Consider the following 20747-nt stretch of genomic DNA (forward strand, 5'->3'; position numbering starts at 1 on the left):
AATCATATTCATGACTGATATTGTAACAATCATTTCATTAAATCAATTTAAAGCCTTTTATTATCACAAGTTACTGGCCTAACATACCTACACCTATATAGTACATCTGATCGAACGAGACTGGTTGCACAGGTTACCTATGTTCGTCTGATATTATGACCAATATCAGATATTCGCTTTGTGGAAATAATTTCCATAAAAATGGAATGGTCATATCATCGGGACATATTCTGTGACAAATAAACGTCAGGCATATTTTGTAGTAAAAAGTAAATTGTGAAAAGTTATACGCTGATGGTATAGATTGTAATAATAATAGATTAATTTGATGTATGAAATGGGGCGAGGATGTTTTCTTTTGTTGTGAATAAAAAAAAATGACCATAAAGTCCCATAAAGTAAAAGAATTTGGCTCTTTCCAGAGGTTAAATTCACAAACTATGAATTATCCATCAACCCTGACCGATAGGCAATAAATCTTACCTGCATTTCATTTTCTATTTGCTCAGTACGGGAGAAAGGGAGACAGATATTCAATTTAGTATTTTTGCATGAATAGTTTACAATAGGTTTGACAGGTTGTATACGTTTGTGGTTTTCTGGCTTTTCTCACAGGAGAAATGAGGCGAGTGTAAAGCAAGTGTGTAGAGGACTGTTTGAATTCTCACAATCGCCCACTCACTATCCTATTTGCATTCGGTGAAAATGCGACCTTAAACATCTGCCGGTCCGGTATCTTTATTGAAAAAAAATAATGCAAACACTCATGGACTTGGAATTTAGATTGTCAGATTAGAAATCACTTTCATTTCAATATATTGCCATAGCAGGGTCCACGGTATTATCAAGACAAAAGCTATGAGTACATGTGGGATTCAGGCACAAAGTTTTAGGAGTCACACCTTTGGGTCGAAGGTGTAAAATACCAAATGCACCTGTCGCAGAGGTGCAAATTCGCACCCCTTCTAAATGTAATCAATTGTCGATGTTTGCATAAGTTAAGCCTTGTGTAAAATTAAGGAGGAATGTAATATGATAGGTCATGATGTTAGAATTGCCTTTCATGAGCTTCTTAATCCTTTGAAAGTTAATTGGCAATCGGGATTGGCGGAGGTTTAATTTAATTCCGTTATGAATATAATAGTATTCTGCATGTATTAAACACTGCACAATTGTAGAGACCACAGTCTGGTTAACGTGGCATTAAATAATGAGATTTATTTGCATTTCCTATCGACGGAGCACTTGTGTAAATTGGGGGTAAGCCCCTCGCATGCCAGCATGCGATTCGCTCCTGGTGATTGTGACGTCACACGAGTGGTGATCGCGCTCTCTTTGTTGGTTGGGGTGGAGTGTGGATAGTATGAGTTTAGTATCATACCAGACGTCCTTCATATGCTTCCATGCCGATTGATGGATGGTAGCGAGCTAGGCCTTCTTCTGAACCGAGAAATGTAACTCCAGTTTGTCTCTCGGGGTTTATTTCCCTTGATATACGCTCTTCATTTCTTCCAGTTTCTCGAGCTCGGAACGGATTTTGTTTGTAAGAGAAAGGAACTGAAATCCCTGGCTTGTAACCGGACACATGTGGAATAGTTTCATAATGGTGTCATCATCATCAATATCGTAACCAGACTCCATTCTGTCAGGTGGAATTTTGCAGTAACGTTTGATAAAACTGTGGATGTAACCAAGGCCCAATCTGTTCTCTACATTGGGTTAGATACCGGGTGATCTTGATTTCAACTTTCACTTCATCATTTTAGAAGATAATTTAGTTCGGAAGTTGGTATTCAGTGTGTGAAAAGAGTTTTTATCCACTCACTCACCAGCCAAGGAGCTTTGACTGTCAGATATGACGTAACACGGTTAAAGAAAGGATTACCAGTCTTAAACCTCCAACCCTGTGGCATTTCCATCAGTGTGTCGTCTGCAATCTCGTTAACGAGAGGGAGAGGTGCCTTTGCCCCGAAACTGAGGGGGTCAAGGACAGAGGTGAAACATTAGAGAAGTCTAATGGTCTGCACATTTACTGTCGTTTGTCATCTGTCTGGCTGAGTTTGTTTGATGCTACCGAAGCTGAGCACTCATTCGATTCTTACCCAATCAACTGAACTGCTGACTATTTTCACTGGATTTTCTTTGATGTGTTTTTCCATTTTGTCTGAACGTGATCTTAAATGATTATTGATTAAGTTATACTGATATTTATTTTATTCCTTTCTTGGATTATGTTGCGAGAAAAGCCGAGAATATAAACTTTGAATAGCAGGCCAAAATCTTCTTCAGTATTTCGCTTTGAGCTAAAAGAGGATAACCATGGAAAATTCAACTGCCTATCCCCCTGATTTGCTAACATCGAGCGGAATGGCGATGGCCACCTCGCCGGTTAGTACGGTGGGTTCTGGTGATGGTGAATGGTTTCGATTCACGGATTACACCCAGCGTGCTATTGTAGCTACGATGTTCATCCTCGCTTCTATCCTGGGCACCGCCGGTAATTCACTCGTCATTCTCGCTGTGGTGTTCTCAAGAAAACTCCGGACGATTACGAACGTTTTCGTTGTGAATCTTGCAGTGGCCGACCTCCTAACATCGTTAATCCTGCCATGGAATGCCGTGGCGCTGCTCAGCACACAAGGATGGCCACTTGCTGAATGGGTTTGTAGTGCCGCTGCAGGAATACTATTCACTTGTGTTGGGTGCAGCACATATACATTAGCCTCTATTGCATTGAATCGATACATCCTCATTACAAAACGCCTTCAAAGCTACCAAGCCATCTTCAAACTTCGTAACCTTGCTATCTGGATCACTCTAACATGGATCATACCATTTGCTCTCTGTGTCATCCCCGGTTTCGTCGGTCTCGGTCAACTCGGTTATAACGAGAAATACAGTACCTGCAGTCAACAATCTAAACATCGGTATTCAAACTACTATGATATCCTCCAGGCACTCGGAATCTATCCCATCCCTCTCGTCATCATCATCGTTTGCTACATCAAGATCTTCCTCCACGTTCGACATCATCTTAGGTCAATGCTTTCGACGTCCGTTTCGAGTCCGAGTAGCAATGACAACGAGCTGTCATCGTCTGTAGCTGATACATCGGTCCCTCATGTTAACAGGTTAGTAAGAAAGTATGATGATGATATTCAGTATTTTACTTCATTTTGAATATCCATAGATCATTAGATTCAGACATGCGTATTTAAATGCTTAGTATTTGCAGATCTGAGTACCTTCTTATTCAGCATGTTTGCCATTGTTAACTGCGCTACGTAAAGAATTGATCAGAGCAAATGTTCATATAATAAATATAAGAATTCCATGATTTTACCCAATGAATTTTCACTCGTGGTGGGTCGATGTCTAATCTGCATGGTCTGTTTTAGTACATGCCAAAGGCTAGAGAGAGAGAAAGATTGGAATTGGATGATCTCTGAAAAAAAATGTTTCCGACTCAGTTCCGAGTCTATTGGAAAACAAACGTCTATTCTGGTCGAAATGAAAGTTCTTTCCCACGTATTATGACACCTGACGAAGCAATAATAGGAGCGTACGTTTGTGGTCTATGCTATGCTTGCCTTTCCATTGTTATATTGCTATAGAAATGACTCTCTGCTTTTTTAGTTTGATTTTATACTGATATGCAACCGAAAATGCGACTGAAAAATTATACAACCATGCCGATATATGCATGGTCCCTAGTTTTGGTATATAAAACGCGATAATTAATCTGTTTGCATGTACCTTATTAACTCTTTCTCAACTCTTTCTTCTTTAAAGGTCAAGTTCACCCCAAATAAAAATTGATTTAAATAATAGAGAAAAATCAAATATGAATAACACTGAAAACTTCATCAAAATCAGATGTAAAATAAGAAAGTTATGACATATTAAAGTTTCGCTTATTTTTCACAAAAACACTAACAGTTCTATGCTCAATTCAGTGACATGCTAATGAGAGAGTCAATGATGTCACTCACTCACTATTTCTTCTGTTTTTATGATTTTAATTATACAATATTTCAATTTTTACGAATATGAAAATAAGGACCCACTTGCTTGAACCACAAAATTTTATAATAATGGAATTCCACGTTTTCGGGGAGGAATGAAACTTTGTTTCACATGACAATGACGGGAAAATAAAAATATTTCATATTTCATATAATAAAATACAAAAGAAATAGTGAGTGGGTGATGTTATCGGTCCCCTCGTTTGCATACCAAACAGGATGTGCATATAATTATTGTTTTGAGAAATTAAGCGTAACTTTAAAATGTTATAACTTTCTTATTTTACATCCGATTTTGATGAAATTTTCAGTGTTATGCTTGTTTGATTTTTATCTTTCTATTCAAATCAGCTTTTTGTTGGGGTGGACTTGTCCTTTAATACGGCTCGTGAGTGTGTAAAATTGTCAGATTCTGTATTGAGTTGTTATTTTTATGCTTTGGGGGGCTGGGGGCATATTGTATCTCCTAAATCTGTTATCCGTGTATACCTGTAGAATGTAGTAGTGCTGCAACTGTAATCAGTTGACATACAACATTACATACAGTCAGTATGTCTAAATGAAAATCTTAAATTGGATCCTGATGTACTGATTGTTGTTTATCAAACAATTATGAATTAAACTAAAAGTAAAATGGAAAGGAGCATAAGAGACCATAGAACCAATCGACAGATCCAGAATTGCTTCAAGAGGAAAAAATTTTGCACTTGAAATATTCGGATTTACTGTTACAATGAACGTGATAAGTAAGTTTTGATCCCAAAAAGGACAATGATGAAATTTTATTCTGTTTGGGAAGGAAGAGACGTGAATGGAAGCTCCTTGGTGTCAACAAGGTCATGCTGCTTCTTGAAGAATACCATATCTAGAACTTGGTCAACCTGATGGAGACAATAAAGACTTGCTTGTTTATATCAATCGGAAATGGGATTAATCAATCATTATTTCCTTCATGTGTTCATCAAGGAGGACAGACAGGAAGGCTTATCTATTCGTTGATAATGGAGGGAGGGGGGGGTCTATTCTGTAACTTCTGTTCCGTGTCTGTCGTAGATGCCATGTGTCAATTTTACACCAGAATGATGGAATGGTTACTGTTACTGCCAGCATAGAGTAGGTCCATGCTGCTATAGAGCAAATGCAGATTTATTGTTGTTAGTTAAGCAAATTAGGAACTTATGTAAGTTCAAGATTGAATTCATATCATTAAAAAAAGGCCAAGAGGCCAAAGCATCACCCCAAATCTGGCTATGGGCAGCATTTATGTCGCTGTTCAACAATCTTGTGTAATATGATCCTCGGGAGCTGATGTTCTTTGTAATCAGATAACTGGGGTAGCATTTCACGAAGCACTTGCAATGATTTTTTTTTGGTTCTGAGCCAATCAGATACGATGGTCAAATAGTGACTGAAATTCACGGGATTATTTGAGGGATAAGATACAGTCATGGTTACTTCATATCTACGGTCATCCGATCACTGGTTGGATTCTTGAACACACTGAGATCCTTGTCTTCATCTTAGCATGTCTAGAGTCGCTTTTCACACTGCACCTTTTTTCTTAACCCCGGGAAATTGGCTCATGACAATGAGTTCATACAGGCGAGCAATGGGACAAAGGAGATACAAGAACCAGATACAGTACATCACTCTTTCAAGGGTGTGTCGGGTATTACCGAGCTCTGCCAAAAGATCATTTTAGGATCATTTTATTCTGTTGTGATGCCACATTGTTACATTTTCCATGTGTCATGTCTACATATATAGATCCATGATCTATCTTGAAGGTAAAACAGTTCTTTTTTGTCGGTGGCAACATAATATGCCTACATTGCCAAAGGCAATATCTTCCTTAAAGTTAGCCCTATATAGATCAATTAAAAATAACCCCCCCCCAAAAAAAAAAAAAAAAAAAAAAAATTCTGGTGAACTCTTCTTACGATTGGATTCCAGAATCAAGTTATTCATATCGGCCCCATTGGTTTTGAAAAGTGAATACGCCATCTATTCATGTAAGGCTATTTTTCTTACACCACTTTTCGTGATCATAAAATCCGTTCATTTTCCCTTTTGTATATCGTGTTTAATTTTCCTTTGAAGCTATAAAGCATGTATTAATGATAATTCTTTCACAAAATAGAGAAATGAAGTTAATGAACCTGTTCATTTGTGAGAATGTGTTGTAAACCACAACAATTAAACGGTGATTTCTTTCATAAGTAGTTCCTTAAGCATGGCCAAAAGCAATTAATGATTTAACGACCCTGAACATCTAACTGAGAAGTTTTGAAACTATAAACCATTATGGTTAATGAACTCAGTAGTTTCTGAATGTTGTTTGGGATACAGTCCACACTATGTTTTGATTTTATGTAATTACATCAGTGTCGTGTGCTGGCAACACTTTAAACCGTATGGTTGTGATTTAATAATTCAAACATGAATATTTTCACCTAGTTCAATGCGATGTCGGTTAAAATTAAAGGGGAATGAAACCTTTGGAACAAATAGGCTTGTGTAGAAACAGAAAAATCAAAGAATAAGAATAAAGAAAGTTTGAGAAAAATCGGACAAATAGTGAGAAAGTTATGAGCATTTGAATATTACAATCACTAATGCTATGGAGATCCTCACATTGGCAATGCAACAAGGATGTGTGATGTCACTGATGAACAACTTTCCCTTTGGTGGACTACAAAATACCTTCAAAATGTCTCTTTTTGCTTTTTCTTATGATAATACAAACTCTTTATCCATGATGTATTCTTAAGAAATATGTATTACATGCCCTCATGTAGAAAGAACAGTATGATGTATGTGGAGTATGTGGAGGAGCCGTGGTGTAGTGGTTCTGACTCTCGCCTTGTAAACAGAGGGTCGTGTGTTCGAATCCCACCGCGGTCTGGCGTCCTTTGGCAAGGCGTTAATCCACACTTTGCCACTCTCGACCCAGGTGCTAAATGGGTACCCGGTAGGATGTGAAAGTCATTGTAGCTTGTCCAGTATTGTGTGCGCCTCACAGGCGACTGACTGGAATACTCCCCAGGGAGTGGAGGATGTGCACACATTGTGTGCGGGAATGACTGATTGAATCCGATGACCGGGGTAATAATATATCTGTAAAGCGCTTAGAAACGTCGTTCCGATGGATTAAGCGCTATATAAAAGCGGATTATTATTATTATGATTTATGGATAGATGTGATAAAAGAGGCAATTCAAGTGAAATATATACTAAAGTAATGGGGAGAGTTGTTCACAAGTCACATCACACATCTTTGTCGCATTGCCAATTTGCCATCTCCATAGCATTAGTGATCGCAATATTCAAATGCTCATAACTGTCTCATTATTTGTCCGATTTTTTTCAAACTTTCGTTGATCTGTTTCTTTGATTTTTCTGTTTTCACACAAGCCATCTTGTTCCAATGGTTTCATTCTCCTTTAAAGATAAAATAGAGTCCTGATGGAAATTCAGATGTTGAAATCAGTGTAGTTTGTAGGCAACTTCTTTTTACAAACAGTTAAAATACAATGTTAAAACCACGACCGTATGGTTGTGATTTAATAATTCAAACTTAAATATTTTCACCTAGTTCAATGCGATGTCGGTTAAACTTAAAGATGAAATAGAGTCCTGATGGAAATTCAAATGTTTGATTACCTTTCCTAATAAATATTGCATTTTCTCTTATTGTGGAAGAAAGAACAAACACATCCATGATTCAAGAATATGAACCAAATTGAAAAAAACAATGAAAATCCTTACAATTTTTATGCGACATGGAACCAACAGCTGAGTGCTTGCTCATGGACCTCTACTTACCATGTGGCCTCATATCATTTCACAGGGGCCGAAGAACAGTTTTCAAAGTGGGGGCGGGGGGGGGGCAACACATGCAAACAAATCACAATCAGAAAGTCATTGATTCGCGGCACACATCATCTGCCATTTTTATTGCCCCAAACTGATAAGTTGCTCCGAAATTAGCATTATAGGGATGGTCCAGGCTGGGGATATTTCTATCTCAATAAATAGAGTAAAATTCACAGAGCAAAATGCTGAAAATTTGATGAAAATCGGAAAACAAATTCCGGTGAAACAGTGCTAGCCATGTCTTAATGAATATTCATTAGTTGGGCTGATGATATCATATACCCACTTGTTCTTTTGTATTTTATTATATCAAATTAGGTGTAATGATTTTTTTATCTACCGAGAACTGAAAAAATAGATTGACAAGTGCATTAGTTATTGCCGCAACTTATTTCATCATGATATGGGAGACACACCATTTACACATGTAAGAAAAATGAAAAAAAGTGATTTCATGTAATACACTGTAACATCATTAAAAGGAAAGTGGGGATGTGAGTGACACACCAGCTTATCTAATGAATATTCATGACGATGTGCATATAACTGTTATCACAAACTATAAAATTTAGAATTCAATAATTTCGTCATTTGTTATCCGATTTTGATGAAATTTTCAGCATTTTGCTCTTTGAATTCTACTCTATTTATTTAGATATACATATTTTCAGTCCGGACCATCCCTTTAAAAACTACTCCCGAAAATCCAAAGTGCGTTTCTGTCTTTGATATTTCACAATGATGCAAGGTAAGCCTGAGAGGCTCCAACCTGGCAGTCATTGTCTGTCACAGACAATATAAATCATCTTTACAAAGATGATCTAATTTTGCGGAACACACTACCAACGGGGGATGAGATATAAACTCAATTTGAATTGGTCCTCCTCAGGCTTTATACCATTGTAATAGAGAGAGGAAGATGAAAGAATAGAGAGTGTATGAGAGAGGAGGGGGGGGGGGGTGATTTTGCATCGCTTTACCAATCATGATGATGCATGTTATTTTGACCTAGCCAATAACCCAGTTATTCAATTATGGAATGATAATATTATCACTCCAAAACTGGATTATCAAAATGAAAGCATTTGCCCAGTTGTACAACAGTTGTTGGTAGGAATCACATGCAGAGCTGTTTGATCGTTTGCAATCCCCGGCCCCGTAGGAAAGGGATAATTATTTATTTGATGTGTAACTTCGTCCTTCTGATCGTGTATTTGCTTTATAAAGGAGTGACACTGTATTGTTAAATCCCAGAATATAAATACAGTACAGGACATCCATTATCAAAGTGTAATAAATTCTCACTAAATTTTATCTAGCCACCCCCCCCCCATCCCACATATGGAACGGTCATTTGCCAATTCGTCTAATGCCAGCTCGTCCACTCACCACATGGTCTATTAGTCTACTGCCATTCCACCAATCAACATTCCGTCCAACAACCATTTGGTCCAATCATCACTTCGTCTAATCACCAGTTCGTCTACATGTATGACCATTTCGTCTCATAAAACCAGTTGATCTAATATCCATTTTATTTTCATTCATTTCGCCAATTAACACATACATGTAGACCAAATGGTATGCCTGTATGGCTATTGGACCAACTGATTATTAGACGAAATGGCAATAAGAGCATGTTGATAGTGGACGAACTGATGATAGACTAAATGATAGTAGACGAGTTGGTAATTGGACGAATTGGCATTTGACTAGAATTAAAAAAAAAAAAACCAGGGAATTGTTTAATACCCTATTTGTATATTATATAGAAATTATATTGCCCACATATCATGCATTTCCACCCCAACCAAGAAATGATTTGATTAAAAAGAGAAAAATCCAACAAGCATAACACTGAAAATTTCTGAATCACAATCGGATGTAAAATAAGAAAGTTATGACATTTTTAAGTTTCGATTAATTTCGCATAATAGTTATATGCACATCCTAGTCGGTATGCAAATGAGGGAACTGATGACATCACTCACTCACTTTTTCTTTTGTATTTTATTATTTGAAATGTGAAACATTCTAATTTTCTCCTCATTGTCCTTGAAACAAAGTTTTTTTTTCTCTTTGAACATGTAGCATTACCACTGGTTCAGTCAAGTTGGTCCTTATTGTCAAATCGGTAAAAAATGAAATATTGTATAATTCAAACACTAAAAAACAAAAGAAATAGTGAGTGAGGGACATCATCGATTCTCTCATATGTGACTAAACTGTGCATATAACTATTTTGTGAAAAATAGGCGAAATTTTAAAATGTCATATTCATAACTTATTTTACATCCGATTTTGATGAAATTTTCAGCATTGTGCTTGTCTGATTTTTCTCTGTTTATTCAAAACAACTCTTTTCTGAGGTGGACTTGACCTTCAAGACAAGCTTTGAAATTGATGAAACAGTTCAAGACATGCGTATACGTTGTCATCGGTGATTGACCCAGCTATGACCAATGATGCTGAAATAATTCGGTTTAGTGTGACCTACTGCTATACTACACGAGGGTTACACCCCTTCTCACAATATTTTCACAGATGCCCCAGAGCCCCACTCACTATTTTTTTTGCATTTCATTGTATGAAATATTCCCATTTTCTGCACATTGTCCTGTGGAACAAAGTTTCATTCCTCCTTGCACACGTTGAATTACAATTTTCTTAACATTTTATGGTTCTTTCAAGTTTGTCCTTATTGTCAAAATCTGTAAAAATTGAAATATTCTATGATTCAAACAATAAAATATAAGAAAGTTATGACATTTTTTAAAGATTGGCTTATTTTTCACAAAAAAAGTGATATGCACAACTCAAATGAGACAGTCGATGATGGCACCCACTCACCAGATCTTTTGTTTTTATTGTGTGAATTCCACAATATTTCATTTTTAATAGATTTGACAATAGGGACCAACTTGCCTGAATCATATTATTAAACAATGCCCATTCCACTTGTTCAGAAAAGAATCAATCGTTATTTCACTAGACGATGAGGATAAAAATGGAATATTCCCTATTTCATATAATAAAATACAAAAGAAATAGTGAGTGGATGACGTCATCGGCCTCTTCATTTGCATGCCCACCAAGATGTGCATATAACTGTTTTGTGAAATTAAGCAAAACTTTAATATATTTCTACTTTAATACTTTCTTATTCTACATCCGATTTGGATGAAATTTTCAGCATTATTATGCTTGTTGGAAATCAACTTTTTGTTCGAATGGACTTGTCCTTTAACGATAAATCCTGTGAGCCCATTTCACTTCAAGAAGGGAGTAAGGAACTTCATTGACCATTCCAAGGCTTCGTGTTAAATGATGGAAATTAAATCATCATAAACTTTGCATACTTTTACATACTGAACTTGTTCAGTCGAATCCCTGCATTTGTTTGTCTCCTGTCAAATATTTCCAAATGAATCGAACAGCATGACAATCATTAAGATCATGTTCATTTTGTTGACAATTAGATGGTTGTTAGAAGGAAGATAAACAGGGAAGTCCATAAAATCTCAATACACACTCATCTTACATCAATGGAATGAAATAATTATCAGAGTATCATATTTCATTCGTGGGAAAGTACTCACCCAATAACCGTATAATAAAAATATTGTCCCAAGTTTTGATTGAACTTATAATTATGATATATTAAATTGACAGTGAATATACAGCAGATACTGAGTGGGGAAATTAAGGCCATGAATTTTCGGAAAACATGGAAAAGTCAGTTTCGTGACAAAATCTTGATCTTCAACGACAGTACTTAAAAACGTAATTCAAATAAATGCATTAGATTTGATGGATAGAATAATAACATGTATATAGTTCTAGTCATACTAATTAGTTTGACACATAAACGATTACAGTATAGGCCCTGCGATATGCTTAGTTATGCAAGTGATGATAGTAAACTGATGAAATGAATTATGAAACTATGAAGAAAATTACTGTTATTTTGTTAATTTGTGCGCTTTCTATTCGCGCACGCAGTTAGTATTGACCGGTTACACTCCGTAATTCCGAAGGTTCGTAATTCCGAAACACGTAAATTGCCTATACCTCGATTTTCGTTAATCCGAAAACGTAAAAGGGTTCGTTAATCTGAACATTTGTGGCATTATTCCGAAGGTTTGATAATCCGAAAACGAAATAAGGTTCGATGTTCCGAAGGTTCGTTAATCCGAAAACGAAATAAGGTTCGTTGTTCCGAAGGTTCGTTAGTCCGAAAACGAAATAAGGTTCGTTAATCATGTAGTTTTCGGACTAACGAACCTTCGGAATTACGAACTTCATTTCGTTTTCGGATTAACGAACCTTCGGAATAACGAACCTTCGGAATATCCGAACCTTCGGAATAACGAAGCTTCGGAATTACGAATGTATATATGCGGTATTGACCAATCTGTTTGCAATATTTAGATAGACGATAGGATTATTTTGATAATCTCAGGGTATCAAATAATAAAAAATAATTGTAAAATGACAGAGAATTTCGTTTGGCTAATCATAATCAAATATAATCATTTTACCAGGACTGTTTTCCATATTTCATATATTTGTTGATCGATCTGACATCACTGTTATTAATACAGGCCTAACCCAAGTATAAAGAAAAAATTACAATAATGAACTAAAATCACCAGAAAACAAACTTCGAAATCATGGGTCGTTGACATTATAAAATAGACATTGTGTTCTGTGAATTCATATTTGAAGGGTTAGAACCATTATCCACTTGAGAGAGAACATAAAATCCATGAAAAGTGCTCAACAAAGAAAGCGTTTCTTACCCTCATTTTTCGTCTTTCTCAGTGGCAGTTGTATTTCTCAATTACCTTGAGGCTGTGTTTACATTCATCATATACAATCAACGCTTTTGGAGGTTACCTATTGTTAGGATTATTTGACGATAGGAAACTGAACACGGCTTCTTTCTTCTCATTTCTTAAAGCTCTCACCATGCCCAAGATCTACCAAACTGTTTATCATGTAGAAAAAATGAGCACCACCCCCTCCCCATGGCCCTGGAAGCGGGGGCGCTGGGGATGTTTCACCACCCCCAACCAAGATTTTCATTTGGCCTGGGGTGATACGTGTACTCTTCATAGACAGTATCCCTGGAATTCTGATAGATGTTAAATATTACCAAATTGTCCTGTATTTCTTAGTGAAACCCTTTTGGGGGGATTCTCTGCATGGATCAAAAATAAACTTTTGTTGTTGCTTGTCAGATTTATCTGTACCCAAGCACTATTCAAGTAGCCTTCATTTTGTAGTGAAAACCTTTTTTTTCCAATTTACATTAGCACACCCAGTAAAAAGAAATCGTTCCCAGGGCCCTGAGAAGGTAGTCTTGAGGTGAGGTAGCAGAAAACCTAGCTAGGAATAAGCAGCTAGGAACTGAAAATGGGGAGGGGCCCGGGGGAGGGGCACCTATCATGTGTACTTGTCACGTCCGATCGCTCAAACATCAAATTTATGAGCTTTGCTTTATATAGTGCACTCACACATCAAAGTTCATCATGTATTCACCAAGGACAAAACCTTCGACTGTAAAAATCTCAAAAGCGGGTCGCCGGCTTTTGAATTTTTTATTCATCCGCAGTTGTGAAAAGGGCCCTTTGTGCTTGTGTAAAATGACTCATGACTCGGCTCATAACTGGTGACTATACACTGGAGTAGTTACCATTTGGGTTGATTGAGTGATTGATCTACACCTTTAATAGACTTCATTGAATGTCATTGTGTATCCATACGTGGCACACCTTCATGGGTGGTGTGGAGTTTTGGAGTTTTATGCAAGCCTCATGTCCACTTACTGACCGAATATGAGCAATCTTGACTAATGATAATATTAATGATAATAATAATAATGATATCAACAACATGCGTCCCTATATACGCTCAATTGATTTTTTTTTTACACTGGCTTTAGCCCTGCAGCCTTTTACAACGCGGTGGCATTTCAAGGAATAAATTCCTGCCAGTTACCCATAACCTCACCTGTGTCGAGTGCAGCACAGTGTGGATACATTTCTTGCCGAAGGAAAAAAAAACATGGCTGGGATTCGAACCCACGACCCTCTGTTTCAAAGTCAGAAGAGAGCGGTGTTGGCGCAGTCGGTAACGCGTCTGCCCGTCGAACCAAAGATCGTGGGTTCGAGTCCACCCCGGGCGGATGACTGAAGCCAGTGCGTTGTGTGTAAACGTCTCTCCCATATTTCATAGATGCAGGCTATGTTACAATGGAAAACACTCCGTCCCTCGGATAGGACGTTAAATGGAGGCCCCGTGTAGAGGAGAGTCACCACCTTTGCACGTTAAGAACCCATTGCACTGTTCGATAAGAGTAGGGGGAAACCCCGGTGTAGTGGTCCACCTGCATTCCCCCTATCAGTTATATCGGGAGGAGAGACCTGCGGGTCACAGTGATTCAGTTCGCTTTTCGCCTCCCAGGCACAGGTGACGCCAAACAAATAATAATAATAATATAATAAAGAAGCCATAACGCTCCACAACAAATAGATTGATCTTTTCCGTTTCGGGTCATTCCATTAGGGCCTATGGTACAATTAATTAACAAAAAATATCCCCATATTATGAACTTCTCATAAACAAAAAAAAAAGGAGGTGGGATGAATCAGAGTCGTTCATTTTACACCCAAAATGTCCCAAAATAAAACAAACATATTAAAAAATAAATGCCAAATTCAATTTAATTTTTAATCGTCGTGAAAGTATAATTAAATTTAAGGTGCGTTTACTACATGAAATAAGTTTCGATTCCGGGGCTACGCGTCCTTGTTTAAAATTCTGGCCATTATTGATTGATTGATTGTATCTTTCGGTTTTACGAGGTTTAAAACGTCACTTGTCCCAACTTTTTTGTTTAGATTATAATGTATGACCGTACATGACACACGATCGTCTAATAGCCCAATCTTTGTGTATAGTACAATATCAAACGAAGAAATAATAGAGTCATGTATAGTAATCCGTTCGAATTTCCAAAATTTAATTCAGATCATCTTCAGAAAATTCTAATTCAGTATTCTTAAATATTGATTTCACATAGTCAGCACATAGTCATGGGAAATGTAGATTGATATTAAGGTACTGTAATTACAACAAATTTCGCGGTTAAACTCAGAGTCGAAACTGTTGTTCACACGGTTGGCATTTTGTGAAAAACATTTAAAGTATCACTACGATATATGAAAATCTTGCAGGTCTATAAATCGATTATACTACTGTTATATTAAAGTTGTTATGAAGGGTTTCAATACCAACTATAAGGGAGGATGGTCTTTTATCCTTTCTGAATCAAAGTTTACTTCATCAAATCAAAGGTAAATAGGTTGAAAATGACACGAGCGTGTTGCCTTCTTATTTCCAATCAATGCCTACGTTTACTACGTGCATTTGCTGGGAATACTCAATAACTGGATATTAGATCTAATGACCGTTGATTACTGGTATAATGTGATACTCTTTTCAGTCATACTACAAGGGAAGAACTACTCGTCACTTCTAAATCTCAGGATCGACAATTTAAAGGCGATTAATATTAGTAAGAAATACTCCAATCATTGCAATGATTTTAATCATTTTAAGAAATCAATCCCCTAAGTGCACTTTAAAGGGATGTTCCGGGCTGAAAATAATATGATTATAACAGATAAAGGAAAATAAAACGAACAAAACACAGAAAATTTCATCAAAATCGGACAAAGAATAACAAAGTTATAGCATTTTAAAGATCTACATCATTCCGGTGAAACAATTCTAGACATGTCTTCATGAATATTCAATGAGCAAATTGATTATGTCTTATCCCCTGTTTGTTCTTTTATATTTCATTATATAAAATTAGTTTATTTCAATAATGTTCTACCAAAAATTACAACAGTTGGATTGACAACTGATTAAGTGTATTAGTTATTTCTCGCTGCAACTTATTTCATCATAATGGAGACAAATCACTTACACATTTATGAAAAAAATGAAACAATTTAGATTTCAAGTAATAAAATAAGAAAAATTAAGGAAAGTGGGGATGTGACATCATCATCCCATCTAATGAATAATCATGAATACATGCCTAGAACTGTTTCATGGGAAGAGTGCAAATATTAAAAATTCTATATATCTTTGTTATTTGTTATCCGATTTTGATGAAATGTTCAACATTTTGCTCTGTGCATTTATTGAGATATAAATATCGTCAGCCCGGAGTATCCCTTTAAAAGCATTGTGCTCAGTTTTGTGATATCTAATAAGATAGGCTCATGAAAATCTCTTTCTATGAATTACAGAGAATGCTTTTATTGTCATAATTGCCCGAATTTGTCTTTTTTACATCTCATTGAACTTTCTTTGAAGTCTTAATTTGCGAATAGTATAATACAAATTACATGTAGTAAAAAAAATCAACATTTCTCGGAAATAAGAAAAGGGTAATCGAAATGGGAATTTTAGAAATTGTGCACACACACATCAATAATAGAACCAATATTTTTGGGTATCCCTTTAATAAAATCCATGATTTCTTTGGAGTAAAATGGTGGGACAAGTGGAAATATCATTTTCTTCAACGACGAGCGTTGGAAATTCAAGTGCTATTTCAAGGACTTATCCCAATGAATGAAGGATGGTAAATATCTGTATGGTATCTACTATCTAGTAAGTATGTTAAAGGTAAAGAATATACAGTGATAGATGATTTAAATCAATGAGGTGAGAGAGAGAGAGTCCACAATGTTAACACGATTTGTAAGACACTTGCAGCTACCCAGCTCCCCTATTGAACTCGAATGATTAATTAAAGATAAATTCCAGTATTGGTAACGATCTCAAAATGACTTTTTACAGAATCTAATATAATGACCACCCAAGTGTCTGTTTGTATGAATAAAAAATATGTGCCAAAGGATTCTGGAAGAAATTGTGTAATTGCTGAGAAATAAGCAAAATAAGCGCGGATTTGGTCACTTCCGTCGGGTCTTTATTCGAGCAATAATAGTACACTGTCCCACGTGTGCCTATCTGTGTTGGTGATCTTCAGTGTGAATATTTTTCGGCGTAGATTTCAAGATTTCACAAAGTTCAGTTTATGTAACTGTACCAGATCTAGATCCTCGATGATATACTGACAATTAAGCCTGGTTTTACAGACTTTCTCATGAAATCAGTGTTTATTGCAATTACTGGTATTTCTCTTTAAATTTTACATGTATGTCACACTATTTTTTACTGGCTGTTATGTGGTAACTGAATCTTATTGCCTAGTTTTCTACTTTTATTTGAACCTCCACCTTTCATCACCGTCTGATAAGATTTGGGGTAAAGATTGCGCATAGTTTGCGCATAGTTCACGACCTGGTCGCTAAATTTTGTCGTGACCAAAATTTTGATCATTTCAAAATTCTCGTCACGGAGTGTCACGACGTGTTTACGCACACTTCACGCCCGTTGACGACTAGTGTGCGCACTGGCACGACTTGAGTCGTGCCAATGCGTGACATAAAATCGTGCAAGTGTCAGGCTGGCTTTTAGTTTAGAAGAAAATATTCCATTCTCGATTGAACCACGACTTACCATTGTAATCGATACCACAGGAATCTAAACCGGTTATCATGAATGACAGTCAAGGTCAAACTATTCTGTCTTAACTCAATCAAATCAAACTCAGGTTAAACGGTTAATTGGCCAATTTTCACAACTTCCCGACTCGCGTCAAGTGACCTGATAATTGATGATTTGTAGTTTTAAAAAAACACTTCATCGGTTGGATATGTTAGAAGTAAATGTGATATATCTATATGGCCTTTATCTGAATAGTATCATCAACCAATAAGTCATGAAGATGATTATTTTGGTTTTTGAACGACGAAATGAAGGTAAAAAGCTAAATTAGAAAACGAAGAAAAGGGACAAAAAACAACTTAATATCACGAGCGCGCTGCTGAGGATTGAAAATAAAAGAACGGGAAGAAAGATGGACTGCATACAACATTGTACTATAAGCTTGCTAAATTGTATATATTTATTTATTTCAAAATATTTGTTCAGGATAAAACATGTATAAGCACAATGGCTGTTTTACATCAGCCGGTCAGGCGGTTAAAACCATCTAGTACACACCACAAAAAATGAATGGAAAGAGAGGAGGGTGAAATATGATATTCTCTGGATATCATGTCAAAGTCACAAAATTGAATTTTTGTATAAAAAATGTCAATTTTTTTGCTTGCTCGCAACTTTTTTAAAAATATAAATTCTGCCCGATACCAGGCCTTTTCAAAATGATCGCCTCGCTGCACCATTACGACCGGGATTTTTTTGCTCTGGCCACCGACCCCTGTTACGCTGCTGTCTGGTGTGAAGGTTCCAGTACAACAAATCCGCAGTGTCACAATCTATCTTTTATGTTGTCTTTCCATAAGTCTTAGCATGGACCTATTTTGTTGATAGCTCCATGGTCTGCGATGTAGTCTGCAGGCACAGACCCTGATTGAAACTTTGATAACAAGTGTATCTCCACGCAAAGACTAGCACATACAAACCTTGCTGTTTCGAGGGCCTTTAGTACACAAGGCATGAGTAGGCTGCGATTCAGACCTCGAGTGAAGGGTTTGCACAGCAGACTAACCACGATGGATGGTCATGATGGTACCGTCGGGTAATCGGTCCTCCACTGGTTACAAGATAAAATGTGTTACACATCTTGAAATTCCATTACTTCTGATATGGAAGGAAGTTATTATAATATGGAGCATGAACTGGGTAGCGGGGGGGGGGGGGGGGGGGTAAGGACACGAAGAGAGAGAGAGGGGGGGGGATAGAGGATGCCATGCTGGGAACGATTTTCTTATTGATTATGCCAAGAAGCTCCTTGATTATGCTGGGGGTTTTGTTCAGGGGATTGTCGTCAGAAAAAAACACATGCGGAAAAAAGTTATTCCCCCAAATCTCTGTCGTTTTGGGAGCAATAACCCCCTAAATTCATTGAAAAATAGGGAACTTATTATAAGACTGCAAAGGCGAGCGGCACGTATTGTAATGAAAGAATATGATTTTTCTATTAGTTGTACAGATTTAATGAAGAAACTAAAATGGCAATCTTTTGATACAAGGAGGGATTATTTTTATGTATTTTAGCTTACGAATGTATATATGGACTTGCCCCTATTAGACTATGTAATGATATTGAACTATTTATTGATAGACATGGAATGTATACACGTAATGCTGATTCACTGAATGCTGTATTACCTAAGCCAAATATTGAAAGTTTCAAGCAATCCTTTAAATTTAGTGCAATAAAGACATGGAACTCCTTGCCAAATGAACTCCAGAATATTTCTAACCTCCTACATTTCAAGAGATCGTACAAAAACAAGTATTTTTAAACTGACAGTAGACTGATTTTTTATCCATATTTTATTGTATAGTTGATTGTATAGTTAATTCTGTATTATGTTGTTGCACTCCTTTCTTTCCCCTCACTCGCTCTCTCTCTCTCTCTCTCTCTCTCTACTTCTGCCATTTACTTAACCACACTATCTCTGTCTTACCTCTCTCTATTTTCCTGCTCTATTTTTTTTGTGTGCAACTTTTATTGTAAATTAAGTATACCCAGTATTTTAACTCAATTAAGTTTTTATGCATTTTTATTGTTGTTTGATATTTTTATGTAACAGGACCGTGTTGAAAAACAGTGTATTTTATCTGAACATGTTATCCTGTATAAAGATGTTTTAATAAATAAATAAATAAATAAATTTATTTGATTTTATTTTTTGCATGTCAGCCTGTTTCCAGGGGCTGCTGAATATGGTAACATACTCATCAGCCCATCACCACCCCCCCTTCCAGGGTCATGGAGACAATAAAGAGAAGGGGGGTGACTGACGAGAGAATTATTCGTCTGATATGCAATGCGATATCGCGTTTTTTTTACCTTTATTATTAATAGTATATTAGAGTCTATATTCTTGTCATTGTCGTTATCATATCGCGTTCTTTCTTTTGAATAATGTATCTATCCCTTCCATGAGCATCATTTGTTTGTGACATAGCTATTTCATTAACTCTGAGCCCTCAAACAGATAAACCAGATCGTGACATTTCAAATTAATTTCACTATCATTGTGAGAGGAAATGAACAGCATATGATAAGCATCCTGTTACAATTTGTGTATTATCGGTGCAGTGGCGCCGTATATTACGTAATGATTTCACTTCCAAGTTAGGTCGTCTTTGCTACGCTTGTACTTTTGTCAGATGCCTGGGTCGGATGTTATCCATGATGCAACTCATGCATGCAAGCCATACCATGAATTTATTGCAAACCAATCGTCAAGAAATTTGATATCGCAAAAGCCCTTGAGCATTATGATAAGCGTTATGAATCCCGACGGTGTGCTGTGATATGTTTGATTACGTAACGGTGGAGGGTTATCGAAGGTGTGACGTACATGAGACAGTCTGCGGCTTGCTTGGATACTGTGTAGACCAATGTGTACATCCTTTACTCTGACCTCAAATAAAGAGAAATTATTCATAATAAAAACATATTGTCATTTTGTGCAGTAAAAAAAACGCGTCATAGATTTTTTTTTTCAATTTAACAATCTTCTTGTATTGCTTTTCGTCTAATGAAAAAGGTGGCTCATGCCATATATCACCTGCCTATTTCCTTAGTAGAGAACAATTCATGGAGTTACAACTCCTATCTTAACACAGAACAAAATAGCTTCAATAGAAGCAGGGGTTTTGATGTCAACCAAAATATTTTTTAAAAGAATGACAGACCTTAAAACAACACAATAT

General features: G+C 36.6%; 1 protein-coding gene across 1 annotated transcript; it reads left to right on the top strand.

Annotated features, from left to right (window-relative positions):
• Window positions 1-529: 529 nt before the first annotated feature.
• LOC121426659 (melatonin receptor type 1C-like) lies at window positions 530-3777 on the top strand. Its single transcript, XM_041623030.1, has one exon. It carries the CDS (start codon window positions 2320-2322, stop codon window positions 3178-3180), a length of 861 nt encoding a protein of 286 aa, XP_041478964.1. The 5' UTR covers window positions 530-2319; the 3' UTR covers window positions 3181-3777.
• Window positions 3778-20747: the final 16970 nt, after the last annotated feature.

Source organism: Lytechinus variegatus, chromosome 13 (assembly GCF_018143015.1).
Source record: "Lytechinus variegatus isolate NC3 chromosome 13, Lvar_3.0, whole genome shotgun sequence".
Taxonomy (NCBI): domain Eukaryota; kingdom Metazoa; phylum Echinodermata; class Echinoidea; order Temnopleuroida; family Toxopneustidae; genus Lytechinus; species Lytechinus variegatus.

Excerpts from the sequence above, each read along its gene's own strand:
- LOC121426659 (XM_041623030.1), top strand. The coding sequence starts at position 2,320 with ATGGAAAATTCAACTGCCTATCCCCCTGATTTGCTAACATCGAGCGGA.